The sequence below is a fragment of the Perna viridis genome, chromosome 10, assembly GCF_037379345.1.
Source record: "Perna viridis isolate PV_CMFRI_1.1 ecotype Kerala chromosome 10, ASM3737934v1, whole genome shotgun sequence".
Classification (NCBI taxonomy): Eukaryota; Metazoa; Mollusca; class Bivalvia; order Mytilida; family Mytilidae; genus Perna; species Perna viridis.
The window spans coordinates 25,067,462-25,093,291 of NC_142454.1; the positions used below are offsets into that span (position 1 = coordinate 25,067,462).

The following is a 25,830-nucleotide window of genomic DNA, read 5'->3' on the forward strand; positions in this document are numbered from 1 at the left end:
TGAATTATTGTCCATCAGAAGAGTATGCAGGGATGATTTTTTTTTCGGCTTTTTAGGGGAATTCCACTATTTCAAATCAGGATTTTACTGTTACGATTCTTTTTTACTGTATATTTACTTCTAATTTTGCCAATTTCCACTTTCTTTGAAGCCCTCTTAAAATCATCTCTGAATTTGTGTTCCTAGCATTTTGTTTCCTCTGCAATCTAAAGCAAGAAGAAGGCAACACAAATGATTTGAAAACATACTTTCATTATCTTTTTTTAATAAATAGCAAGTATAGTACAATTCAACAAAATACAGCAGATACATTAACATTACACTTTAGAAATGAAAGACATGTATGACTGTTTCAAGTTCCATTATTTCCAATAAACTATACCAATTGGTTGATGTGGGTTATTTCACAAACATTGATGGTTTGTCATGATATTGTAATGCTATTTACAATCACATAGAAGATGGGATATTTTTAGCACTCTGGAATTGATAGTGTAGTGATTAGAAATTTCAGTAAAAATAAAAAGAAACATTGTTTTAGTGGTTCTGTTGTAAAATTATCTTTTTATGAGTTCGCTAAGCTCACTGTCGTTGTAACTATAAATTTGTTTATGTGAAGGAAAAATATGTATCAAACAGGTAATATTTTGGACCCTAAATTTGATGATATTTGTTGAAAATTGTGGTAATCAAGATGGAGTTAAAATACTAAAGTAAGTTTTTATTTCTAGGAAAAAGACTGAACATCTGAATCCAATAAAGCTTAATAGCTTCTTTATAACATAATAATGAAGACTTGAAGCCTGGTTTGACAGGGCTACATGTACATGTAGTTCATTTTAGAAGCTAAAAGAATGGAACAAAATGCTGCAGCAGTAATCTCAAAATTCTACTACATGTACATCTTGAATTTTTGACAAGTAAGGGAGCTAGAAAACTAACTTCACCTTCCCCATTACATTGTGAATATATTGCAGACTTTTTTTTATCTTAGTTATCCATGTCTTTTCTCTTATAGTTTCTTGGACAAATATGCATAAATTCCACATAGCCGTAAATAAATTAGTAATATATATATACATGTATGTTGTGATTTAATATCAAGGCACAACAATATTTAAAACAACATAAAGCACCAACAAAAAGTATCACTAAAAGCACATTATAATGCTGTCCTATAAGGTTAAAATATACTATAATCAATTTTAAAATACTTCAGGTGTGGGATAATCTAAAAAAAAGATCTCAAATCTCCAATTTTAAGTAATTTGATTGGTCAAAATTTGAGTTGAGGAAGGTTTTGAGATTCTTATGAAACCAGGCACTGTTTTGATATCCTTGGTTCCAAGTTAATAAAATAAAGTTGAATGAATTCAGATAATGTAAGTTTGATTTACTTTGATGAAGGTTGATTTCAACAAAGCAAAACCTGAAAATATGAAATTGCATGAAATGCAAATATATAGTATTTCTATGATAAATGAGAGTTTGACAAATTTACAATATCACCTAAAAAACTTGAAACTTAGGCATTTTTCCGACTTAAAATACGAAAATACTTGATTTTTTGGTGTTGTTTTTTATTTGAAAATATCACATGCTCTCCTTCATGCTGAAATGATTATATTAAATGACTGTTGGATCTCGTATCCAGATTTCTTGAGACATGGCAATTTTAGGAGAAGTAAGTGGTAAAAAGCATGGAGGCTGCCTTTTCACATGCACAAGTTGAGATTTTTAGAAAACTTCATCATCATCATCTTGATCTTGTTGAACTGTAAGTGGTGGTTTTCTTCCTTCAAAATATCTTGATGCTTTATCTAAAGGAGTGCTCTGTAATGGAAAAATTTTTTACTCTGTACATGTATCTAATTATCAATTGTAATAATGATCAGTATTTTGTATACAAAGAGGAATGAATTAAATGTCAGGCCTGGCCCTGGTGCTGTAAAACTTGGAAAAAACTTAATTCTGAGAATATTCTTAATTACCATGGTAACTCCAATCAACTACTTTGGATATTACGACGTCACTTTCAGTCAAGAAAATATTCAGACTTAAGTAATTTTTCTGGGAGCGGGGGATGGGTTTAATTGAAAAATCTCAATCAAGATTTTCCTCAAATCTTTAATTTCAAGAGATTTGATTGGTCGATATTTGAATTGAGAAAAGAACTTGATTTTTTTTTATGAAACTAGGCACTGATCTAATTTCAATAAAAGGCATTGAGGTAAAAAGAAGAAATACCTTATGTTCAAATAAGGAGGAATGAGTGGACAACATAATGTAAGAAACAACTAAAGGACTAGTTAAAGAAACTTTTAAAGTATTAAAGAATAACTCTGCAGTTGTTAATGGAAAATTTTGTGTGATTGTATATTTAACATTGTATCAGAATTGTTGCTCTGGGGGTTGTAATAATTTTCTGCGAAACGTGTTAGTTTGGGTATATAATGGAAATCAAACTTAATAGGAAACTTATATAGGAAGGCCAGAAAACAAAGACACTTGGAATTCTCATTTAGATAAATGCATTAAATAATGAGGATATGACATTTTTGCACAAATTTTTAAGTTTTCAATCAATTGTTTCAACTCTTATATTAGCAAATCATTTTAGCATTCTGTGTTGGGAATTATAGTGCTTGAATTGCTTCTTAATAGATATAGGAGTGAAAACCTCTGTTGTCATTTTCCTCATACATTTAGTTTATTGTTGTCAGTATGTTGGAAAACCATTAGCTCTGTTGCCATGGCATTTTCATGGACCAGTATGTAACAAATTAGTATGGCATAAGGAGAGTTTTTTTAATGGATGACCATTACTTGATGAACTGCCTTGGGTTGTTGACTGGAATTTTTAAGTGTAAGTGTATGTAAGAATCAGGCAAAATGGGAAAAATCAGAACCATGCATGTCAAAACCCATCGATCTGACAATAAAATATCACTCAAGGACGCTTTCTCTATTTGAAAAGACCATTATTTGATCTCTGCATCATTGGATTTACTGAGAAATTTTTCAATGGAAAAATGAGGTTTTTGACAGAGTTATCTGCCCTTGAAATGTTCATTTTCAGCACATTTCAATGAAATTGTAACTCAATGGTCCAGCATGATATGGAAAATCTTGTCTTTTTTCTTTGATTCCCATGGTGCAAATAGTCAAATTACACTATTAAAATGATGGGCTTTTTCCTACCATGTTTAACCTATTGCCTGATTCTTACAGGGACTGACACTTAAACATCATTCAATAGGTATTTAGAATCATTGTCTTACTGAGAGTTTAAATTTTCCAATTGTCCACTTAACTACTAATACTTAGTAATAGTTCCTCTGGTAAATGACCCTTCAATTCAATCAAAAGAGGACTGACTTGTTAAAAAAAGTCAACTTACTGCTACTAATCTGATCCCAGCTATACTGAGTGATGCTTTACTTCTCCTTCTGAAATGTTTCTTTAGTTTTTTAGCTACTTGCATCTGCATATCTGAGTCGCTAGCTTTGTCATCCTATAAAAGAAAGATTATTGGACTGCTAAGGGTAGTCAATTTATCGTGATAGTACCTGAATCTGAATTTCTAGTATAAAGAAGCTTGATTTGTACAGGAAAATTCAGGAAAGCATCCTGAGATAAAGTTTAGCTTCCTTAATATCCAAGGTTTCTGCTGTATTATTAATCAAGGTACTGGATAAACTTTGATTGATATCGACCTACAGCAAGTAGGTGGTCATTGAATCTGGTCTTGGTACATTTAAGAAAATGCAACAACTAGACTTTGATTAATGGTTCAAGCTGTGTGTTTGATATGCAAGTCCATTTGTGGTGTAGGAGTGACAACAGTTAACATTTAATTAAGTAGCAGTCTTTACAAAAATCAGACAGGAGATGATTTATGCATTTCAAAACCCACCAATTTCAATTTTATTTCTTGTTCAGAAACAGTTACATGTACTAGTCTCATAAGCACTCATAGTTTTTCATTTGATCTTTGCGCTTTTGTGATAAAAATTATACAGATTGTAAATGAAATTTGAACTTAGCAAGAGTTATCATTCTTGATTTTGTTAGATTTGGTTGATTGAAGTGGGAGATAAATGTATGATTTTTTCAAAAGTGCAGATCTGAATACAGAAATGATTATCATTATTTAGCTCAGCTAATAAGCAAGTGGGGTGAGTCATAGTAAATCAGGAATTAGTATAAGGTCAGCTGACGAAATTAGTTATGATATTGAAAAGCCTTAGTGAGCATATTCACATACCCCAAGCCCATTTTTCATTTGTTAAGAAAAGTCTTGTCCTGATACCACAAAAAAAGTGGTCACCCTGACAGATTTTCCATGAAAATTGACTCCATCCAAGCTTTTACTGCTACAAACCATTCAACAAAATTTAAAGAAAAGAAGTATAAAAATGGAGGTGCTATCTGGGCAACAACTTTCTATGACAGATGCACAGACCAATGGATGGACTGGTTGTGTTGGGCATAATTACTTTAACTATAGAGGGAAATTGTCACATTTCACAAACCTTTTCACACAAACCATCAATTCTGGATGACAAACACAAATCCTAGATTGCAGGATAGAAGTACTTACAATAATCCATTGATGACTTAGAACTTGTTCAGCAGTTAATCTTTTCTCTGGATCTACTTCCAACATCAGGGCAATCAACTCCATAGCAGGTTCTGATATATCATCCCAATATGGCGAGTTAAATTCAAAATTGCCGCCAATAATTTTGTCAAAAAGCTCCTCTGTGTTGTTTGTGTCACTGCAATTATACATAAATGATTTTAAGATAAGCGAGCAAAAAGCCTCAAGGGGCATTTAAATTAAATTTTAAAGTGACCTATTCAGTTTGGCAAAAAATCATGGTAGTATTTGTGCCAGAATTACAGAACAATTAAATGTAACCTAAAATGCCTAGTCTTATTTATATATGCCTTCGATCTATCATAGCGAACACTGGTAATAGTTAAAATGATATTTTTTTCAAATAGTATTTTGTATATTTCTATAATTTTGTCTCCTATAATGACTTGTCATAAACAAATTAAAGAGACTGTCCTTTACTTACCTTACGAAGGGAGGGAATCCACATAATAGAATGTACAGTATAATACCTGCTGCCCAAACATCCACCTGTACACCATATCTGTAATGAAATTTATATTTTAACCATGCAATTATAGTTCATGCAACATTCATGTCCTAGATTGATGAACACCAACCAAACTTACGGTAGTTCTCTTAAATCTGTTTCAGAAACATTAACAGATTGTCTTCCTGAATAATTACTATTATGTTGCAATGTAAAGAACAACTAAATATTTGGATAGATTCAATTTTTATGCTTATTAATATCAAATTTCTTTTTTCCAACAACTGTTTTCTATTAATTTTACTTGTTCATGTATAGTGATGGCTATTTCATGCGCCCCGTGCAGGTCCGGGTGTTAAAAGAATAGGCCTGCAGCAGCGCTAAGCTTGTCGTAAAAGGCGACTAAATAGTGCTCAGAAACCTAGCCGGGGGCTAGGCGCTCTGCCCACAGAGCAACTGGGATGTGTACCCCAGGTGGTGGAATGGGGTACCCCTGGCGTGTTACATGCTGGGGTTGTCAGGCTATAATACAGAAAACCTGACCGCAAACCATAGTGGTAAACCGTGTTGGGAAAGATGCCACGTTCCTCGCACGTTAAAGAACCCTGCTGTGGTATTCGATAGGAGTAGGAACCTTTGCGCTCCGCCACAGGAGGCTAAATTGCCCGACCTTACCCATCCCCCTTTTTCCAGTGGCAATCAAAATTTGTCGACCCTATTATCCTTGTGACCCATCGTTTTTTTTATTTCATGTTCATTTTATCATCCATTTCATGTTCATTGTCTGAATATAGCTGAAATATTGCTGCTCGGACGTTAAACCCCAAGAAACAAAAAAAAAAGCTATTTCATGCAACTATGACCTAATTTCATAGTACACTAAAACCTATCTAAACCTTATCCTGAATAATACAAAACCTGTCTAAACCTTACAATGAATAATCCAATACCCTGTCTAAACCCTACCCTGTATAATCTGACAACTTGTATACACCCAACCCTGAATACTCTGACAACCTGTCTAAACCCAGCCCTGAATAATCTGACAACCTGTCTTAACCCAACCATGAATAATCTGACAACCTGTCTAAACCCAACCCTGAATAATCTGACAACCTGTCTAAACCTAACCCTGAATAATATGACAACCTGTCTAAACCAGACCCAGAATAATCTAACAACCTGTCTAAACACAGCCCAGAATAATCTAACAACCTGTCTAAACCCAACCCTGAATAATCTAACAACCTGTCTAAACCCAACCCTGAATACTCTGACAACCTGTCTGAACCCAGCCCTGAATAATCAGACAACCTGTCTTAACCCAACCATGAGTAATCTGTCAACCTGTCTAAACCAAACCCTGAATACTGACAACCTGTCTAAACCCATACCTGAATAATCTGACAACCTGTCTAAACCTGCCTAAACAAGAAACTTTTAAAGTCACTTTCCTCAATTTAAATGTATTTTAAATCATGGTATAGGCAGGTTTCACTGTTATTATTTTTTTACCCGACTTCTGACAGGATTTCTGGTGCTACATAGGTAGGTGTTCCACAGACTGTGAATAGTGTCTCATCACAATGTGTAGCCAGTCCAAAATCTCCCAACTTCAAAGACTTGGTGTTGTCAGCATGCTGTGTTACCTGTCCAGGTTAAAATTGGTTGATGAGATTATTCTTATCATTATTTTAAAGACATGTTAAAATCAAATTATTAAGGGATGTGGTTAGAATGCAAGGAAAGGCAACTTGGTGGGTTTGATCCCAGCAAGTACATTTTGTATAAGGTCCCTGGGGACTAATATTGCCAAAGGATTTCACATTAATACTTTGAAATACAGAATCCCAGGCTCTCCTTCACAAACTGACCATGTAAGGCTTTAAATTTTCATCTAGGACAAAAAATCAATTTTACACAGCTAATCTCTACTTATCTTGAATGTTCCTTTCAACAGATCCTATTCCAGTAAATTTCAGATACATTTTTTTGGAGGAATTTCACTTGAAGACAATTCGGTACTAGTCTTGGGCAAAAAAAATATTTATTTGTTTAAGGTTACACTGAATGGAAAAATAGAGTAGGTAAGATACTTATTTGAGGATTTTTTGACTTAAATAGTGTTCAACTAAAATGATAGTTGAGCAGCATTTCATAACAAATACCAGTAAAATGTGCTAGGGTCGAAAGGGTAAACTTTTGAAAACATTTCTCTGGCCTTACCAGGAGGTTTTCAGGCTTAACATCTCTATGCACTATGTTAAGGTTGTGTAGATATTTCAGAGCACTACATAAGTTTAGTATCATACTGCTAGCATCCCTCTCTGTGTACTTTGTGGCTGTTGAAATGGCATCAAAAAGGTCTCCTCCCTGAGAATGAAGAAAAGATGTTAACAGATTATTTTTATCAACTTAGTCATAGCACAGTGCCTGCTCCAACTATCAAATATGCAGCCATACCAATATATAAAGATGTGTTTATATACTGGTCAGGCTGTATATTTGATGGTGGGAGCAAGCCACTGTGTTTACATGCATACATGCTAGATGCAGTATCATTGTTTTCATGAATAAAAAGAGAGAAAGTAAAAGAAATTCTTTAAAAGGAAGACTAATATTTGGGTATTAATAATTCTAGATAATACCATGACACAATTAAGATATATAACCAAATGAAGTAGGTGTTCAAATAAAAACATTTTTTCTTGATTATCTCCCCTGTTTAACTTACCCTGACCAACTCCATGACTAGGTACAGCTCATCTTTTGTATCATATTCATCTTTCAGTAAAATAATGTTAGGATGATCTACTTTTCTTAATATTGATACTTCATTCTCAATCATTTGTTCCTTAAAGTAAATAAAAGGATTAAAAGGCACATTTAATGATATAATGCATGTTGTATTTTTTCACATAATAAAATGACTTGTTTATGCTGTTTTCTGGTTTATATATATGTTGTAGATAAGATAATTACATATAATAATCAATAAAATGTTATCCTGTAGAACTATGAGTTACCTCCCTTAGCAATCTCTCTATCAATGTAGATAGTAAAAATCAGTATCCATATACGTCATCCCTTGCTTAGCCAAATGCAACATTAACCATCAGTGTTAACTAAGATAAACACTTATTTTCCTTTAAAAAACTTTTTATTTTTTTCTGCAATAGGAAGTGTTTCAACTTGAAGTGTAAAGTTGAAATGCCAAGGATGATCATTTCTAACTATGAGATTCTTTGACTTATGCAACTACAAAATATAAATATATATTTTTTATTGGTGCTCAAAACTTACTTTTCCTTTACATTTTGTTTTATCGATTACTTTGAGTGCATATCTTTTGTTAGTTTTCCTGTGAAATATAAATAATCAATTTCATAGATATTCATGTAATGGAATGAATGAAGTTTCTCATTACTGTAAGCATTTTTCTGTATTGAATCAAAAGCCTCTTTTTTTATTTCAGCATATTAAACAAGTTTGCATAAATCACTAGTAACAAAGTTTTCCAACAGAAAGGGGTGTACAAACCCCTCGGACTCTCCCCTGAAAACCTTGATTTTTTTTGTCATATTGTTGTACGAGAGACATTTAACTTCATCTAGCTGTCTTGTTCAATCTGAGAACATAAATCATTGATCATTAAAATCTATTATAATGTCTTACTTGTCAGTACGTTATAACATCTTACTTGTCAGTACATCATAACATCTTACTTGTTGGTATATTATAACATCTTACTTGTCAGTACATTATACATCTTACTTGTCAGTACATTCTTTGACAACAGCAAAATTCCCTTCTCCAATGATCTTTCCAATCTCATATCTCTGTACAAGTGATGCTGGACCTAAACTCAGGTCTGAAATAGTGTTTTAAGCATAGGTTTGTATATATTTTAAGTTAAATATAATTTTGTTTTTACAATGATAATTTTAAGGGTAGATAACTCTACAAATTTTATTTCCTATACTGCCTATTAATTTGTCAATCAGTTCAATTCAACCCTAATATGCGATACTAATAAAAACAACTTCTATTAAGATTTCGTGTTTTCTTTATCAATTAGATTTCCTACATCTTGTAAAAAAATCAGTCTTATGAGTTATCTCCCTTTAAATATAATACCCATAGGTTTAATTTGTCTACCCTTTCACTGTCGTTTTTTTCTCGCCAAAAATATTTCACAAGACCTTTTTTCGGAATCAAGATAGAACTAAGACAGCTGTTCAAAATCTTTGTAACTTATCTTGGTCTCCACGGAATGACGTCAATATCTAATTGATTTCAAGTCAAAAATACATTTTATTGGAGACTACAGTCATGGGAATCCAGCTGTGATCGACAGACAGTTGATTTGACTGATTTATTTTGTTACAGAAGGTCAGACCGTATTGTGAGGTATTACATCAATCTAACGATTTTAATTAAAGGTTCTGTGGTTTTCTTTATTGATTCTGAATCTTTGAGAAATTCCGTTTTAGCATAAATGAATGTTAAGTAACTTACATCCAAAAGAAACTCCAATTTCTTGTGTTAATAAATTACAGGAAAACACAGTGGAATTCCCTGTACATGTTAAAATCCTGGGGTTTTTTTTTTGTTTTTTGTTTTTTGTTTTTTTTTTCATTATTATTTTTTGGGGGGTGGTGGTGGGGGGGATGGTAAGTTTACGTTTTGAAAATTTACATGTATCCTGCTTAACATTATTTTTCTTTTTTTTTTATTAAATTTACTTGACAGATAGGAAATTTACATTTTGTGAGACAACTCAAGCTCATTTTGGAGAGGACAGAGTTTAAAGTGTAATTTTATATTACGCTTAATTTCGAGTATTGTAGTAACTAAGTTTTTTTAAAAAAATAAATATGGCACATTTCGAATAAAAATCCCCTATTTTGCGGATGTTTCAGTTTCCTTCCTTTAGCATGTGTACATTTTCCGTACTGTAATCAATACAATCTCAACTACTCGGCCAAATTGCTGCCAGAAGACAATGCTATAAGGAAGCAACAGTTTTTACGACAATCAAGGTCGTGTGTTTTGTATATAGTGATGGTTCGTCTTTCTCCAGTTTCAATTCGAAATTCCTTCAAAAACAGCTGAGTGGAACTCGGTGAAATTTTAACAGTCACATTCTTTATCACATAATGCCAAGTGTTGCCCATTTCTCTGAATAGCTTCTGGGGCCTAATGCAAAACATACACTCAGTCATTCATCGACAAAAAGGAACATTTTTCTCTGTAATTACTCATCAAAACAAATGATATACGGATGCCTGTATTAATTTCGATTCCAAAACCAGAGCGTCGCCAAACTTCCCATGTTTTACAACTTTGCTAACAGTTTGGTCATAAAATGTTGGTAGGGGGCAGGGGCATCTTTTGTTGTGCCTTGGTCACAGTTTTTCTAGTTTAAACTAATTTTACACTCGAGACATCACCATATTCCAATTTTAGATCGATGTATTTTTATGGAACTTTGTCGTGACACTTTACAGTGTCATCTGTGCAGCTGATAACGATTACTCTCTGTCAGCTATTTTCACTCAGATTATTCTCATTGCAAGATGATTATCAATATTGGTACATGTTTTACTAAAGATAATTAGAAATACAATTAACTAAAAGCAAAATGTTTTACTGTTCACAACGCAATTTCTAAAAGGGTCTTCAAATAAAACGGACGTAAATCCATTCATTATTATTGCTGTTAAATTGCTTGCCTCTTCAGAATGAAATATCAGGAAGCTTATGCTACAATTGATTTGTATGGAATCTGCTGGCGTTTGATAAAAAAATATGTTTTATATGAAATATTGATGGACACGGAAATGTAAAGTCTTAAAACTTGATATTAGATCTCCACAATCAGGTATTGTATTTCTGCAATAAACTGAGTCAATCTACTAAACAAACAAGGGAATGTTTCGTATCTTATCAAAATTCAAACGTCTGGCATGCAATAATCTTGTTAATTACATTGAATATGGTTGTATCAGTTACAACAGGAGTATAGTTCTTATAAAGAAGAAACGGTTTGCTTTCTGTGTGTTTATGGGTTCTGAAGCGTAAATTAATGCGTACTAACCTAGTCCGTTGGCCGTCCTGTATTTTGGCTGAAATAAAGATGAGACCCAATGAATTTGCCACGCAAACAGAGAAAGCGTTAAATTAAACCCTTAATATTTTGGACACAAACACACACAGTGCACAAACATAGCTAATAGTCCTTTCTGAGTTGCTAATATTGTTAGCGACTTCTTGCACTTGTAATTTCAGTATTTTACATTGGCATATGATTTTCATAATTATATATTGCTACTCCGCATTAAGCTCCTGATCGGTGCCGAGTTTACCGTCATAGCTTCGTAGTTCTAGCTTCATACCCGATCAAAATGTACCTCTTAAGTATCATAAACATGTGTTCTCTGCGCTTGCGTGTTTTACATTAAAAGATCTAGATGAAATGAACGGTTAGCATTGAACATTACCCATTTTCCGATTCAAACACAGGGGCTCGTTACAATTGACTTTATAGGTCATACAGATTATCAAGGCCGCGATATCTATATATAGCCATTTCCAGTTTTTAATCTGGTTCCTGTTAACCAGTTGTTTTGATTGTTTCGGGTTACGAAAGAGAAATTATATCAAGGGAACTAAGATTCATGGGGAAGTCGCCCGATTTTAGAACATCGCATTCGTGTCGTTTAGGATGTTGAAAGTAAACCAAAATCAGTGGCATAGAATACTTAACGATTATCAACTTCGAAGATAATCAGTCTTTGATTCATTTTGGTATTCAGCGACGCAAACATGTAAAACACGCATTCAACATATAAAGTTAATTAACTTGTAACCGCATTGTTATTTTTAACCAATTTACAAGTATTGCAGCAGTTATGGAAACGACATTTGAAATATTCACTCAAAGTCAATATAGGCCACACCTTAATACAATGCAACAAATGCCCTAACTGGATAAGACAAGTATCACTACGAATTTCATATCTTCTTCCACTATATCTAAAATAGCTCAGAGAGACTATAAGATACTTACTGCAGACACCACCCTTAGTTTGCGTGAGGATTTGGGAGATGCTGTTGGTGATGATGGTGCTGAAATATAAACATTTGTGATGCTAAAATATTTCTTACAAGTAAAAAGTGATACTCGTATGTCCTAAAAGAAGAGAACCTCAACGAATTTCTTGAAACCGTTTGTATTTCATCAACTTATACAGTTATCCTAAGTGATTAACTGCAGCTTACAGAAAGTCTTGATTAATCTTTTAAGTTTCTTCGATAACACCGCGAAAACTGGGGTAGAAGCGTTATTTAGAAAAACGGTGCTTATAGTTGATTGGGTTGAATATTTTAAATTATCTGTAATTCAACCAGTTCAACGATATGCACCATGTTTGTTAGTTGGTGACGTTTTTACCTGGACAGCTATTTACTAATTTTACAGTAAGATTGCACAAATTAGTGTTTCAGTGCACTCAGAGTCGACAGATGCTATGGTAGTGATTAATAAAACTTCTATTTACATTAATACTTTAGAAAACGAGTGGTACGAAATCGAATATTTCCGTTGGTAATATTACAAATAATAACACTGACAAAACGCTATATTATATCAACTAATCAAATCGCACTAGATGTGTGTTGTATTAATATACCATAATTCTGAAGAAGCAACCGTTTATGATTAAATACATAGCACATCGATAGCTTACATGTATGAGCTCCAGACTGAAAATTTTCAAAGTCTATGTATCGGTTTCCAATGTAATGTACTAAAAACATGGTAAAGCACTGAATGTGATAGCTGTGTATTTTTTAAAGCTTTGAAAAGCAAAAATACCTCTACGTAGAAGATAGCAAATATACCTGATTTGTCTAGACTTCTGGATGATAATGATAATTTGCGTGCTGATCTTGGAGATCGTAATGTTATCCTCTCAGACTGTCTGAACGATGTTGTTTTGTACGCGGATACATATTTTACCTCTAAAAATCAAAACAAACAATTTCTTTGCAAACAATCGGATCAAGTCAGACTTGTAATGGATTATATTTAACTTATTTGAAATATCTCGTTGGTTTTGAACATGTTAGTTATTGGTCAGAATCCAAAGAGAATGTGTTAACCTGGTGGTGAAACCAATTGAAACAAGCAGGAGTTCCAGGCTATTTCTAGTCAATTTTACCACCAACAAAACTACACGAAAGTAACAAATTTTCCAACAGAAAAAGCCGAGTTCCAATGCCAGAACCCCATCGCCCCGGGTTGTCGTAGTACTTTGGAAAAAAAAATGTTATCCGTTCTTGTTGCATGACAGGATCATTAACGATATATATACATGTACTAACAGGACTTCATAATAAAAGTTTCCGTATATTTGAAAGACAATTGTTTTCTTCCACTTGCATCTCCGACCAGTATAACACTTACTAGAGATTACACCGTGCCAGAGATTACAGTGCCACAGATTATTCTCTAAGATACAATTGGGGAATAAAAGAACTCAATACAAGCTGAGTCGAATATCGTCAAACTGATTAACATCAGATCTTTCATTACGATACCTGCATTCTAGTGTGGAGTATCGAATAATGCCTAATAGAAAATTATAATGTTACAGTCCACAGAATAGTTACAGAAGGTTAGTAACTGGACAAGAGGGAGATTTAAACTTAATATATAGTACAAAGTTAGAATATCCTCGTCAATTGTCCAGATAAATACCTAAGATATTTTATTATGTGTGATAGTCATTCCATCAAGTGAAGACCATGCAACTCTATCTAATGAGGTTAGCTGTTTTAGTTGTTGTAATTTAATTTCTACCTACCATTTTCATCCAAGTCAAAATCGTCCTGAGAGCACCTTTCATGACCGTATGCAATGAATACGGAGTTTTCATCCTTGAAAAAGTCGTATAATGAATTGACCTGCAATGAATATTTTCAGTAAAATGAGTAGCTACAGTTAAAAAAAGATAATCTTATATTGATTTATACTCCCATGTCTAGTACTTCAAAATCAAACTAAAGCCATCCTCAATTTGCGATGTGTTTCGTTTCGTTTCGATTTCGTTTCGCATTTTACATGTACCGTTTATTACTGTTAAGTGCAGTAATATAACATATACTTATAAATCATTTACCAAGCTTAGATAGAATTAATTACATGTACCTTGTCGATGCAGATTACTGAACAAATACTAAGCAGCAAAAACTACAAAACTGGAACATTTATTTCAATGGAATCAATATTTTTCAGGCGTCAAAGGAAATGAATGTGAATGGTCTATGTAATTAGTGAAATTATATAATAGTTAGGATTTGCTCTTGAAATCACAAAATCACGCAAAGTGTTATTTACCCCCGTGTAGTTTTGATTCATAATTGTGACCATTTAAACATGGAATGAACAATTTATTCACCAAATAAGCAATCAAAATGCAATACACGAATTGGCTTATACCCATTTTTCATTCCTTTTATCTGAAATTCATACTCCACCTCCTTGACATGTACAACTGCCAAGTAAACACAAGGCTTAAGATTATTTATTTTGAGTCAACAGAGTTTATCTTACGTAAACTACCACAAGCCTAAAACTGCAACCATGACATATTTGATTTCAATTTTCTGCAATCCAATCGATGGCTCTAACGATAAAGGAAGCCCATGTGAAATGAGTTCTGCAATATCATTCTCATTTATCACGGAGTCAGAAACAATGAGATTGATAATCAAGTCTGATGTTCAACATGCTGACTAAGCCGATCTCATTCTAGATTAGAAACAGTCTCGTTAGTGGCAGCTCGACTGTATAATTTGGTTCTGGGATCAAAAACTTGTCTAGTGACTTTTTATGGCATGACCCGGTCATTGGCAGATTGGAAGCATCTGCGTAATATGTAGGGTGCTTCATTTAAGCTTAGAACTGCCGTAGTCATTTAGTGGTAATTTGTTTATTGTTAAGTTAATTCTAATGTTTAGGGATGACCAGGTCAGTGGTAGTTTAGGACCGTAGGGTCGGGATATTTCAGTTCAACTTGAAGCAAACACGCCTTTACATTAATGGAAGCTGGACTGTGCAATTCCGCTCTGAGACCATATTTAGTAGAGTTGTTTTCAAAGGTTCTGTTTAGTTGGAAACAACCTCAGTCATTTGTGTTACTTCAATATAACTCTGTTGGAGGCATATGTTTGGATATGTTCGCTTTTGTTGCTAAGTAAGGGACGGGTGTCCAAATTTTGGCGGAAAATTTTTTTTACGCCCTTTGTCATAGTTAAATGTCGACTTAATTTAACTTGTACTGGCACTTTTATTGCTCAAAATCAGTCGCGGATTCAGAAGTTGGCACCCTCTTTTTATTAGAAAATTTGTCATTTTCATGTGTAAAACTGACAAAAATGGCAAATAATGTTGTAGCAACCACCCTTTTCTGAGGAATCTCGACTGGCACTATAAATCATTGTCTTTAAGACACTCTGAAAGGTTTCCCACCAACATACGTTTGTGCGAAACACACCATGCATGTTGTGCTTTTGTGCGATCATTACGTTTTACCGACATGGTCTCAAATCAATATCTTAATGTCCCCCTATGATATTATGGGTGTTAATAACGAAATGATGTTCAATATAGCTGTAATAGGGATCAATTGAGATATTTCATAACCTAAAGTTGAAGTATTAAAGAATGAACACGTACACGTTTTGGCTGCTGAGGCATAGCATAAATGTTTTTAACTTGGTACAACCATTTTGTCCTATCACAGTGACCATCTATATTTTCAGACAAGTGAAGCCACAAACAAGCCATATGGGCCCAAATGTGGTTCTAATTTTTGTACTGTTGTGTCAGATATCGTTTATATAAATATTTTTGTCTGTCTGTCCCTAAGATGTTTTTTAGTATTAGCCATAGCCCATAAAAAATCGTATCCCCACAAGTATACAGAATAACTTATATATAAATTATTTCCTCATCATTTTGATTCTAAGTCTAATAAATCCAACTACAAGAAGACTCTTGCGTGAATACTACAAGAATCATTGAAAATGGTCCCTTTGGAGACTGGCTATTTCTAAAATATCCGTACATGGCTGAACCTGAACACAAAAAGGACCGTTAGTGTAATTCAATGTAATAATCGAAACTTGAAATAATTGGCAAAAGATTTAAAAAAAAATATTACAGTCCGTCTGTTAATAATCGGATTACAAAAAAAATGTATAAGAAATCATGAAAAAAATAAAAGTACTTTTATTCAAGCAATGACAACAAGAATAAAAATACAATACTTCAATTGATTACCGCTGACAATACAAGCAATAGAGACTCAAGGAACAGAAAAAAATGTAAGAAACAAAAATGCATGTATTACATTCGTAATATTGATCACACTTTATTAAGTTCTTAGTAACGGTCCTCACAAACTACTTAAGAACATAAATTCCCAACGATGTCAGAACTGTCAAATTTGCTATACAAATTTTTGGTCGTTCCCTCCGCAGCCTAACTGGCCGAGTGGTCTAGGGCGCTGGACTTTGTGCAGGTGGTGTTGCCATAGATGTCACAGCGGTACGAGTTCACGTCCTGCGGAGGGAACGACCAAAAATTTGCATCGCAAATTTGACAGTTCTAACATTGTTGGGATTTTTTCAGACCTTTCTATATGTTTACATATCTTCCCTGTATCAATTTGATCCGATGGAGCAGTGTAGCGAATAGAGTCGTCACATTCTGAGACGTTTATATATATATATATACATGTAGATCTATTTGTTTGTTTAAAATTGCATGTTTATCATTCACAACATGTGATACTTTCTGTTAAATACTGGTGAAATCAAACAATAAACTTGAAAAGTGTTTTATATGACTTTATACTTTTAAATGTGACCTTCGTGTAATATGTGTAAGTAAATATCAGACGAATAAGAAAGTGCAATTTTGTTTACAAACCTTCTTTCTCTGAAAAATAACAAGAAGGATGAAGCATGTGTGGTTATATATGTTTTAAATAGGGTGTTTTTATCACAGTCTATGTTCAATGGACCTTGTCCGATCCGACACTAGACTATTTCAAAATTTCTAAAAAAGGATCTTATATTTTTTTTCTATTTTTTTAATTTGTACTTCTTTTTGGTCCATAGTTTTATCATGTATTCATCCATATATTGGTGATGCAAAAAAGAACAGTTACTGTGGTGATATATAATCTCATTAAAAAGATACATTAAATGTATTATCTTTTTTAAATGAAAATACTTGGGGGAAATATAATATTTAATAGTTAATTAAAGCTATCAATATTTTACGAAACCTGATAATTTCGACTTACTGGTTTGCCGTCTACTGTGAATATTTTTCGAACGATTCCTGAGTCCAACTTGATTGCTTCTGTAATGTCATTCAATACTTGTTCAAACGAGTGGGCCGTTTTCTTGTTCAAGAGAACGCGTACTGCTTTCCTCGGTTTTAATCCATTGCGAATCACTGTTATGAGTTTTGGTTTAATGAACTCCTTCCCGTCTCCACCCATTCCAAAGCTTGCTGCTAAGGGGTCTTCTTTTGGCTTAGAGTTGACATTCCAGTTTGGATTAGAAGTTTTTATATAATCCAACTTTTTGAAAACTTCAGTCGAGGCGCAAACATAACTTTCGCCTTCTTCGAGATCTAATAAATTCGTAACTTTTTTGCTACCATCTAGAGTAAAAATATGCCTGACACCATTGGGTAAAATATTCCTGTCACAAATAGGGCTATCAGTGAGATCAACTAGCAAGGAATCCAGCGTCCGAAATCGCTCCGCAGACACAGCATAAACAATTCCTTTAAAAAACCTATCTCCATTCCTATAAAATCTAACTTTTCTAGCTTTTTTCTCGTCTGAGGATCTCATGATGCTGTATCTGAGAAAATTAGCATGTGCGCTGTGGGTTGGACTTACACTTCGACCACTCTTTCCACTTATTCTACTAGAACTTTTAAATCGATCTTCATTTGAGAAATGTTCATCGAACGCCACCAAATCGGCAGCCGCCATCTCGTTTTCTTTGTCAACTGCAAAAATTCAAATGAAATGTTTAAATTTACTTGTACGAGTAAACATATCATGTATTGGATATACATTAAATTCATTTTACAGAGCTGTGAAACGTTTCAATATTAGCTTATTGTGTTTATATGTGCTTAGCTGAATTCTTTAAACTATAAAAACGAATGTAAAAATTAATGTTTGCCATTTGTGATTGAAAAATTGTCACCGATTCGATCACTTCATGCGTCGGTTCACATCATCGAAGGATACTTAATTTCTTCCTTATAAACATATTCTAATGTGGATAATGGTATATAAACGCCTAGGAACCTCAAACATCTTGTTGGTCGTGCCAAGCATAATAATCGTTTTGCTCGATGTATACGTATTGAACCTGAAGTACATGCATCACAAGCATTAAAGTATTATATTAAGCTCCATAGCTAACAGTCCAATAGCAGAGATCCTTTTAAAAGCATGAAGGCTGCAAACGTAAGAGTCTGAAAATATTCTAGCACTGTACTCGTGCGTATTTTATGATAGATTTAAAATCTAATATATCTTGTTCTTAAACAGTGTAAGTGAATTTAAAAAAAAATTGGCTGAGTTTACCCGATTCACAAAATGTTCGATTTTTTTCCTCTTGATAGGTGCAGTGTGTGGGGAAGGAAGTACAGGCATTTGCTTCTAGATGTGTCTTTATCGTGTTTACTATACATCCAATCATGGTATAAAAATGTCGAAATAAGTGCCTGTGGAAAAGAGGCAAAACTGTGTCGTTTTTGTTTGTGTGTTTTTTATTTATTTATTTTTATTTTTTTTATTTTATTTTATCTTTTTTTTTGACAACCTATACCAAGCAGTGTATACGGACTAAACGATACCAACGCGTTACCATTTCTAAGCCACCTTCACCATGATCTATATGCTTATGCTACGTGTGCTGTGTGCATTAATAAATTGGTGCTCCCGAAAACTGACCATTACTCCATGCATGCAACTTTCAAATAAATAGCTCTTTTCGAAGAATGCTGTCTATCATTTTCCACTTATGTTTGAGTAATTTGGAATTGATATATAGCTGTTTGCCTTAACGCCGATTGCTATTTCGATACGATTTTATTTGGCTAGACTTATCAATCGTTGAATTCTTCTTGTGATTCATAGTCGACAACTCTGTATTGATACTTCTATTGTTGAGTAAGGAAAACTTGAAAATCTATCGATATAAAACCGATTTCTCCAACGATGCTTAGAATTCTATTCAGTAAATAGATATTGGTTCTAGGTTATCATAAATGGTCATATATGCGCATATATTACCATATAGAGATTAAATTGTACCAAGGATAAGAAAGCTGTCACAAAAGCCAATGACATAGATCCAGACTTGAAGAAAAAAAGATGGACAGACAGACGGTAGCACAGACCGAAAAATAGATGCACCTTAACTTATACTGTATGTATTCCTGACTAGTACATGTCGATAAGTTGCAATAAAACCTTTCATATTAGACTAGAAAACACTTCCGGGCATGCATTTCCGAAAGTAGTGTTAAAGATAGCAGGCCTGAAAGAAAAGTTAGCTATGTCCTAGTATATAGTCCAACACCATTCATAATACTTACATGGATTATAGAAATACTCCGTCATTAACCTCTCGTACAAAGTCATCTTGGTTGTTTTGAATAGAATGCTTAAACAACAACAAACTAGACTAAAATTTGTTCTTTAAATGGTTGAGAGTGAAAACATCGTATTTATGAATATAATTATTCCTAATTACGCTCCCCTTTCTTTTGAATTCTCTCAATTTTAAAATTTCTCCCCGAAGAAAGAAAAATTTCTAATGCATGAATTTCATACTGTGTTTTTCATTGCAAGTACGTTTGCCTCTTTAAAGTCATATTTTCAAACAAATTAAAATTTATTTCTCAGACACACATGAATGAGGTATAAAATTGTTCAATATTGGTATACATCAATGGCTTCGGCATTTTACAAGCTTTGCTCCGAATCAAACGATTCTTAATTTTTCATATCATACCCGATACCAGTAGTTACAAACAATAGAATTCATGTCCATAATTTCCGAGTATGCAAACCTTGAATTTATCGCATACCTTATCTATAAGGCTTCCGCAATGTATATCTAAGATGGGGCAGAGTGAATTGCTTCACAAATATTGGTCCGGACGTGCGACCAGAGCTTTTAATCCGATATATCCATTCATATAATACGGATTTGGGGAATCTAATTTATTCATTCTTATCTGTAGCCGTTCCAGGATTTCAGGTTAGGAGCATAAAAAAATAAAGACTGTGTCAAGTGAGGCATGAAAATTTTGGGGAGGGGTATAGCATTTGTGACAAATGATCAAGTTTTCATGCAAATTTATTTTTCTCAATTGTAGAGGGCGCATGCCAGATCCGCCCCTGTGTATATACTTAACTGTAAAAGAACACACGGGATATATATAAAATTTATATGCAAAAAATAAGACTCTTAATCACATACAGAAATGAACTAAGTATCTTCATCTAAATATTAACCGAATTATTCAAGTTAAACTAAGCAAACGATTATCTGCCAGAGGATGGTCAAGAATAGATGATAATTTGGAGTGTGTCGCTGTCCATATACCATTTGACCAAAGAGCAATAAGTCAGTCAGTAAGTATCTTTCATAAAAAAGCACATTCCATGATGGTCGTCGTCATGAACTCGTGGATCGTTACGGTGTATCCATCTGCAGAGTGAAAACTGATTTGTCATGGTATTCCTTTCCTCTTTCCTCCACCCCGGACTTTACTTTTTATGAGCAACTCGTTGGATGTTTCTAGAAAAACAGAGGACGCTTACCCTACCGGTGCACCTGGACCATGCTCCCGGTTTTTAGTGGAGTCCGAGTTGCTCATTTACTTTTGTTACTTTGTATGTATTATTTTAGTTACTGTATGTTCTTTGTCGTGTTTGTCTGTTTTCTATATAAGGTCTTCGTCCCTGGCTTACATTCCTTTGATTTCCGCTAGAATCTTGGTTGCCTTGATTATTAATACGTACTATTTATCAACAATTTACCACACAGGTATGCTTGCAGTTCTGAAAATCTGACTTGATCATATACATTTTTGTACTATGGGACCTGAAAATAGACCCAATCTAGCCACTCGTGTGTATTTGGATCTTTATTGTATATATGGGAAGACACTTCAGGGGCCTAAAACTAAAGCAAGTAGTCAAGATTTACAGTACAACTTAATCCTTAGTCAGAAATAAATATTTAGACAGATTAATATAATACGACTTATAACTGCTGTTTATAGGAAGATTGCATTTAAAATCTTTTTTGGGGGGTAAAAATCAGGCAAAATTTTTAAAAATTAAAAATGCTGGTCCCCCCCCCTCCAAAGCTGACAACATAGTGTTACTCAGTGGCCATCCTTATCTGAGTTGACCTTTGTAAGTTATTTGTAAGTTATATTTTTTGGTTGATTCATCTGCCCTGAATTCTTACTTTGAACTGATTTTGCCAAAAGAATGCTAGTACGAAAATCCTTGTAATTTTTGTACTTTCCTCATTTCCGGTGAACGAAAAAAAAATGAAATTACGACGTCAGTGGCGGATCCAGACGGGGTGCAGGGGTTGGGACCCCCTTTTTGTTTGAAAATTTTTCATTTTCATGTGTAAAATTTACAAAAAAAACTGGCAATAAATGTCCTAGCACCCCTTTTTTTTTCTGAGAAAACTCGGCTGGCACCCCCCCCCCCCCCGTTTGGATCCGGCCCTGGAAGTATTATTTTAAGCTATGAATATGCTTCACCCACAGCCAGATTCTTACAGATACTGGTTCATGTATTCAATTAAATATTTCACTGAACTCGTGGGAGGATAAATGTTTATGTGGTTACTAGTTAATTTAGTTGTCAAAACTTCTCTTGAACTTTTTTTTAAATTTTTTACGCCTTTGTTCTACGAACTCGACTTGAACAGTATTGGCAATATATGAGAAAAAAATGTTTGAATATATGTGGTTTATTCGACCTTCTAAAATCTTTAGGATCATTTAATTAAAGGACCTTTTTCGATCACATCGGTTCTTTCATTCAAAAAATGGTCAAAATTTAAGACGTAAAACGATCGACTTGACAAATGCCTGAATACCATGTAATGTACTTTAAAAGCCAATAAATATTTCAATATTGTGACCATGCATATATAAATGTATATATTTTAAACATAATCCTTTACAATAACTTTATAAACCTCTGGCTTTGTTTCAAGTTCAAATTCTTACAACTTGGACTGACTGAAAATACAAGTATACCCTAATAATTGTCTGAAAGCTATTTCAATCTATGTACCCAACATATAGGAATTTTAATGTATATGTATTGAATCTAATTCAAACATAAGTGTTAAAAATATACCAGTGTTATCGAATGCTGCTTGAAACGTTGACACTTCTAAAGTAAATCATATCTAACTAAGTTTTTACTAATGCTTTTTAGTATACCCCTTGAGAGGTGTATTGATAAGTTTTAACACCCAAATTTAGACAGTCTTTAATGGAGAGATAAGTTGTATATGTCTGATAAACATTTGCAATGCTACGTAAGTGTCAGAAGGTGCACTCCAATCCATTTCATCCATGGCATCATGATAAAAATTGTCAAATCTTTTGATCATAATTTGTAGAAGTGCTTCCTTTCCCAAACCGAGTGCCATGTCATATCATATCGATAAGAATATTGCACAAAGAGATGATCGCTTAACATATAAACAGAATCACTGTGTTTTTTCAACACCTTGTATTCGATCAGTCTAGAATTACATTAAAATACATTCTGACGGGGAGTTTCCTCAAATGGCGGGTAACCTTGTAAGAAATTAATAGATTTACTCCCTTAGCAATTTATATTGAGGGAGACAATGGAATGTGGACTGACATTATAAGTAGCTAATAGTACTGTAGACAGAGGTATATTTTGTGTTGGGTACTGGAATAGCGTTTAACCCTAAGACCGAGCGAGATATTGTACCCTGGAAGTACATGAAGCTAATATCACTAAAAACAGAATGAAGGAATGAGATGCGGGCGGCTAATTACATTTTACTAAAGCACTATAGAGAGAGGGAAGAAATGAGATAAGGACTGAAATTACATGTATACATGTAGCTAATACAACTTTAATATATAGAGGTAAGAAATATAATATAGGGGTTGGAATTGCTTGTAGTAAATAGCACTTTAGATAAATGGAAGAAATGAGATGGGGACTGGAATTACAATACATGTATAGCAAATAGCACTATACATTGAGGGAAGAAATGAGGTGGGGACTGGAATTACATGTAGCTAATATACAATTGCCAGTAAGGAGACTTCTTAGAAGCGTGTAACACAAAATTTACAAACATACAAATATGTGAAGCCCATTATAAAGCATAGATGCCAGTAGTGGTTACTACTTTCGCTCATAATGGGTACATGCATCGCTTCTATGTTAAGGAAGACAGTAGAGGTTTTGGAGGAGGAGGGTTTTAGGGTTGCAATCCCCCATAATGATAGAAAATTTTGTTATTTTTTTGCAAAATTTTGAGCAAGAATAGTATACATGTCTTGAACCCTTTTTTTTAACTTTCTTGATTGGACCCCCATTTTTATAAATTCATGGATCTGCCTCTGGAAGTTTTAAATCAATTTAGACAAATTCAGATTACACTACACGAGTTCTATATCATCAGATGTCACATAAAAAAAACTAATTATTTTAATTTGGTAGGATCTTGACTTTAAGTCTTCAGAACATATGTTAATGTCAACTCTGAAGCATTTTTGTATAGACATTTTAAATACTTAAGTCGTGTGCCAATTTTTTCTTTGGGATTGTACAATTAAAACTGCACAAGCAAATAGACAATTTATCTAAGTTCAAAATTTAACACAATTGACTATTTTATTTGAACAAAACAATAAGATTTTAAAAGAATACCACAATATATACATCTTAATTCTATGATCTTAAGGTGATTTGGCTGCCTATCAAAATAAAACTATTTAAATAAATTAAACAAACACACTACCATCATTACCATGTGAATTGGAAAATTAAACGAAAATGTAGATAAATAAATATTTACATATACTCTACCTTATTTAGAATATTATTTCCAGACTCTTCGGTTCTAGTGCTGCTATTTCAGACACGATGAGTCAACTGCAGAGGACATTATATTATTCCATAAATTGCAAACATGCCATTGTAGGACTTGGAACGGTCGATAACGCCTCGTTTCCAGCACGTATTGATTATAATGGTATCAAACAATATCAGTAGAATTATAATCCCTACAATTATAGTGAATAAAGCGTTTAAATTTTTAGTGATTACATCGGAAATAATTTAAATGGCAATTAATGTGTTATGAAATGATTGTTAAGAAGTAATAATGCCCTGACAATGGAATCCTAGTGACTGTGTGTTAGCTCCTGTCGAAATTATGTAAATGCAAGTTAGAATTAAAGAACGCAATGACGAGACGTGTACTCTTATATGTATATACATATATGTTTTTTTTTAATTCTGCAATTGACTAGTTGTTCCCAGCATTTTTGACATGCTAGAAGTGACCGAAGTGACTTCCTTCGATTTGGCTGGATTAAGGTTTGGCTTAAAAAAAAGTATACTATACTTTAATAACCCGCCGCATTTTTTGCGCCTGTCCCAAGTCAGGAATTTCTGGCCTCTGTATGTCTTGATTCTTCTTCACCTTTAGTTTATTTTTATGTTACTTGAGTATATAGGGGCTACTCTTTCGCTGTACCTGTGTATAATGATGTTTTGGGGCCAGCTGCAGCCTGCCCTGATGTACGAGGGTTACCTCGTTGTTCGTTGAAGACCAATAGGTGGCATTGGACCGACATTTTCATCTCGATGGGGTTGTTGTCTCTTTTTACATATACACATACCCGTTCTCGTTATGTATAATATTGTATTTTATATACTATATGTTCAAATTGCAATAACAGGCTTATGTATCTATAAACCTACTTATGATTTAGTTCATCTTGTCAGTGCATTATCATAAGGTAATGATTCAAACATAACTCTTCATTAAACAATTTTATTTGAGTTGCGTATTTATTTTCTGGGCCAATATTTCAACATAATAAAGTGCTTAATCCAGTTTCAAGTACATTGGAAATCTACTTTAGGCAACAGTGAAGACGACCTTCGTGAGTGCCGGATTGCCAAAGTTTACGCTCCCCAGTTTCTATGTCAAAACCAGAGACTTAATATTACTATTGTTAGTGTCGTATAGTCACTGGTCAAAATGCATTGTCTTCATATACACGATCTGACATGTGCCAAGTCAAGGCAGTGTAATCACATGGGCTTTCTTCCACTGTAGTATTATTGCGGAAAGTTTTCCATATTGTCTTTGTTATTGGTCCGAGTCGTAGCCGAAGTCAAATACTGCTAGCCGAGAACCAATAACTCAGCCAATATGGAAAACCTTTCGCAATTATACCTTTATTAACTAACTCGTCCAACACGTCATACTGGCCTCGGTCAATATGTATTTTAACCAGGCCACTATGACATATTGGACGGCTAAATCCCGTATCGGCGCA

General features: G+C 33.8%; 1 protein-coding gene across 2 annotated transcripts; it reads right to left on the minus strand.

The window, feature by feature from the left end:
• Nucleotides 1–248: 248 nt before the first annotated feature.
• Nucleotides 249–24,525, minus strand: LOC148605105 (serine/threonine-protein kinase DCLK1-like). 2 transcript variants are annotated; one of them, XM_088550631.1, is made up of 16 exons: nucleotides 24,347–24,525; nucleotides 19,819–19,886; nucleotides 17,492–18,213; nucleotides 13,982–14,081; nucleotides 13,017–13,136; nucleotides 12,184–12,242; nucleotides 11,212–11,239; nucleotides 8,886–8,982; nucleotides 8,415–8,472; nucleotides 7,846–7,965; nucleotides 7,338–7,484; nucleotides 6,627–6,760; nucleotides 5,088–5,165; nucleotides 4,604–4,781; nucleotides 3,401–3,514; nucleotides 249–1,833 (listed from the first exon to the last, which is right to left on the minus strand). In XM_088550631.1, the coding sequence occupies exons 2-16, from the start codon at nucleotides 19,862–19,864 to the stop codon at nucleotides 1,738–1,740; spliced, it is 2,097 nt and encodes a 698-aa protein (XP_088406757.1). In that variant the 5' UTR covers nucleotides 19,865–19,886; nucleotides 24,347–24,525; the 3' UTR covers nucleotides 249–1,737. The 2 variants fall into 2 exon arrangements, with proteins under 2 accessions (XP_088406757.1, XP_088406758.1); XM_088550632.1 differs by lacking the exon at nucleotides 19,819–19,886 and having other exon boundaries at nucleotides 24,347–24,524.
• Between the last annotated feature and the right edge of the window lie 1,305 nt (nucleotides 24,526–25,830).

Bases quoted from the DNA above. Each gene is read 5' to 3' on its own strand.
- LOC148605105 (XM_088550631.1), bottom strand. From the start codon at position 19,864: ATGACTTTGTACGAGAGGTTAATGACGGAGTATTTCTATAATCCAT. The intron at 8,473-8,885 runs GTAAGATGTATA...TATATTTCACAG, and splicing joins GTCAAAGAATGTACTGACAA to GAAAACTAACAAAAGATATG. The intron at 7,966-8,414 runs GTAAGTTTTGAG...ATTTACTTTAAG, and splicing joins AAACAAAATGTAAAGGAAAA to GAACAAATGATTGAGAATGA.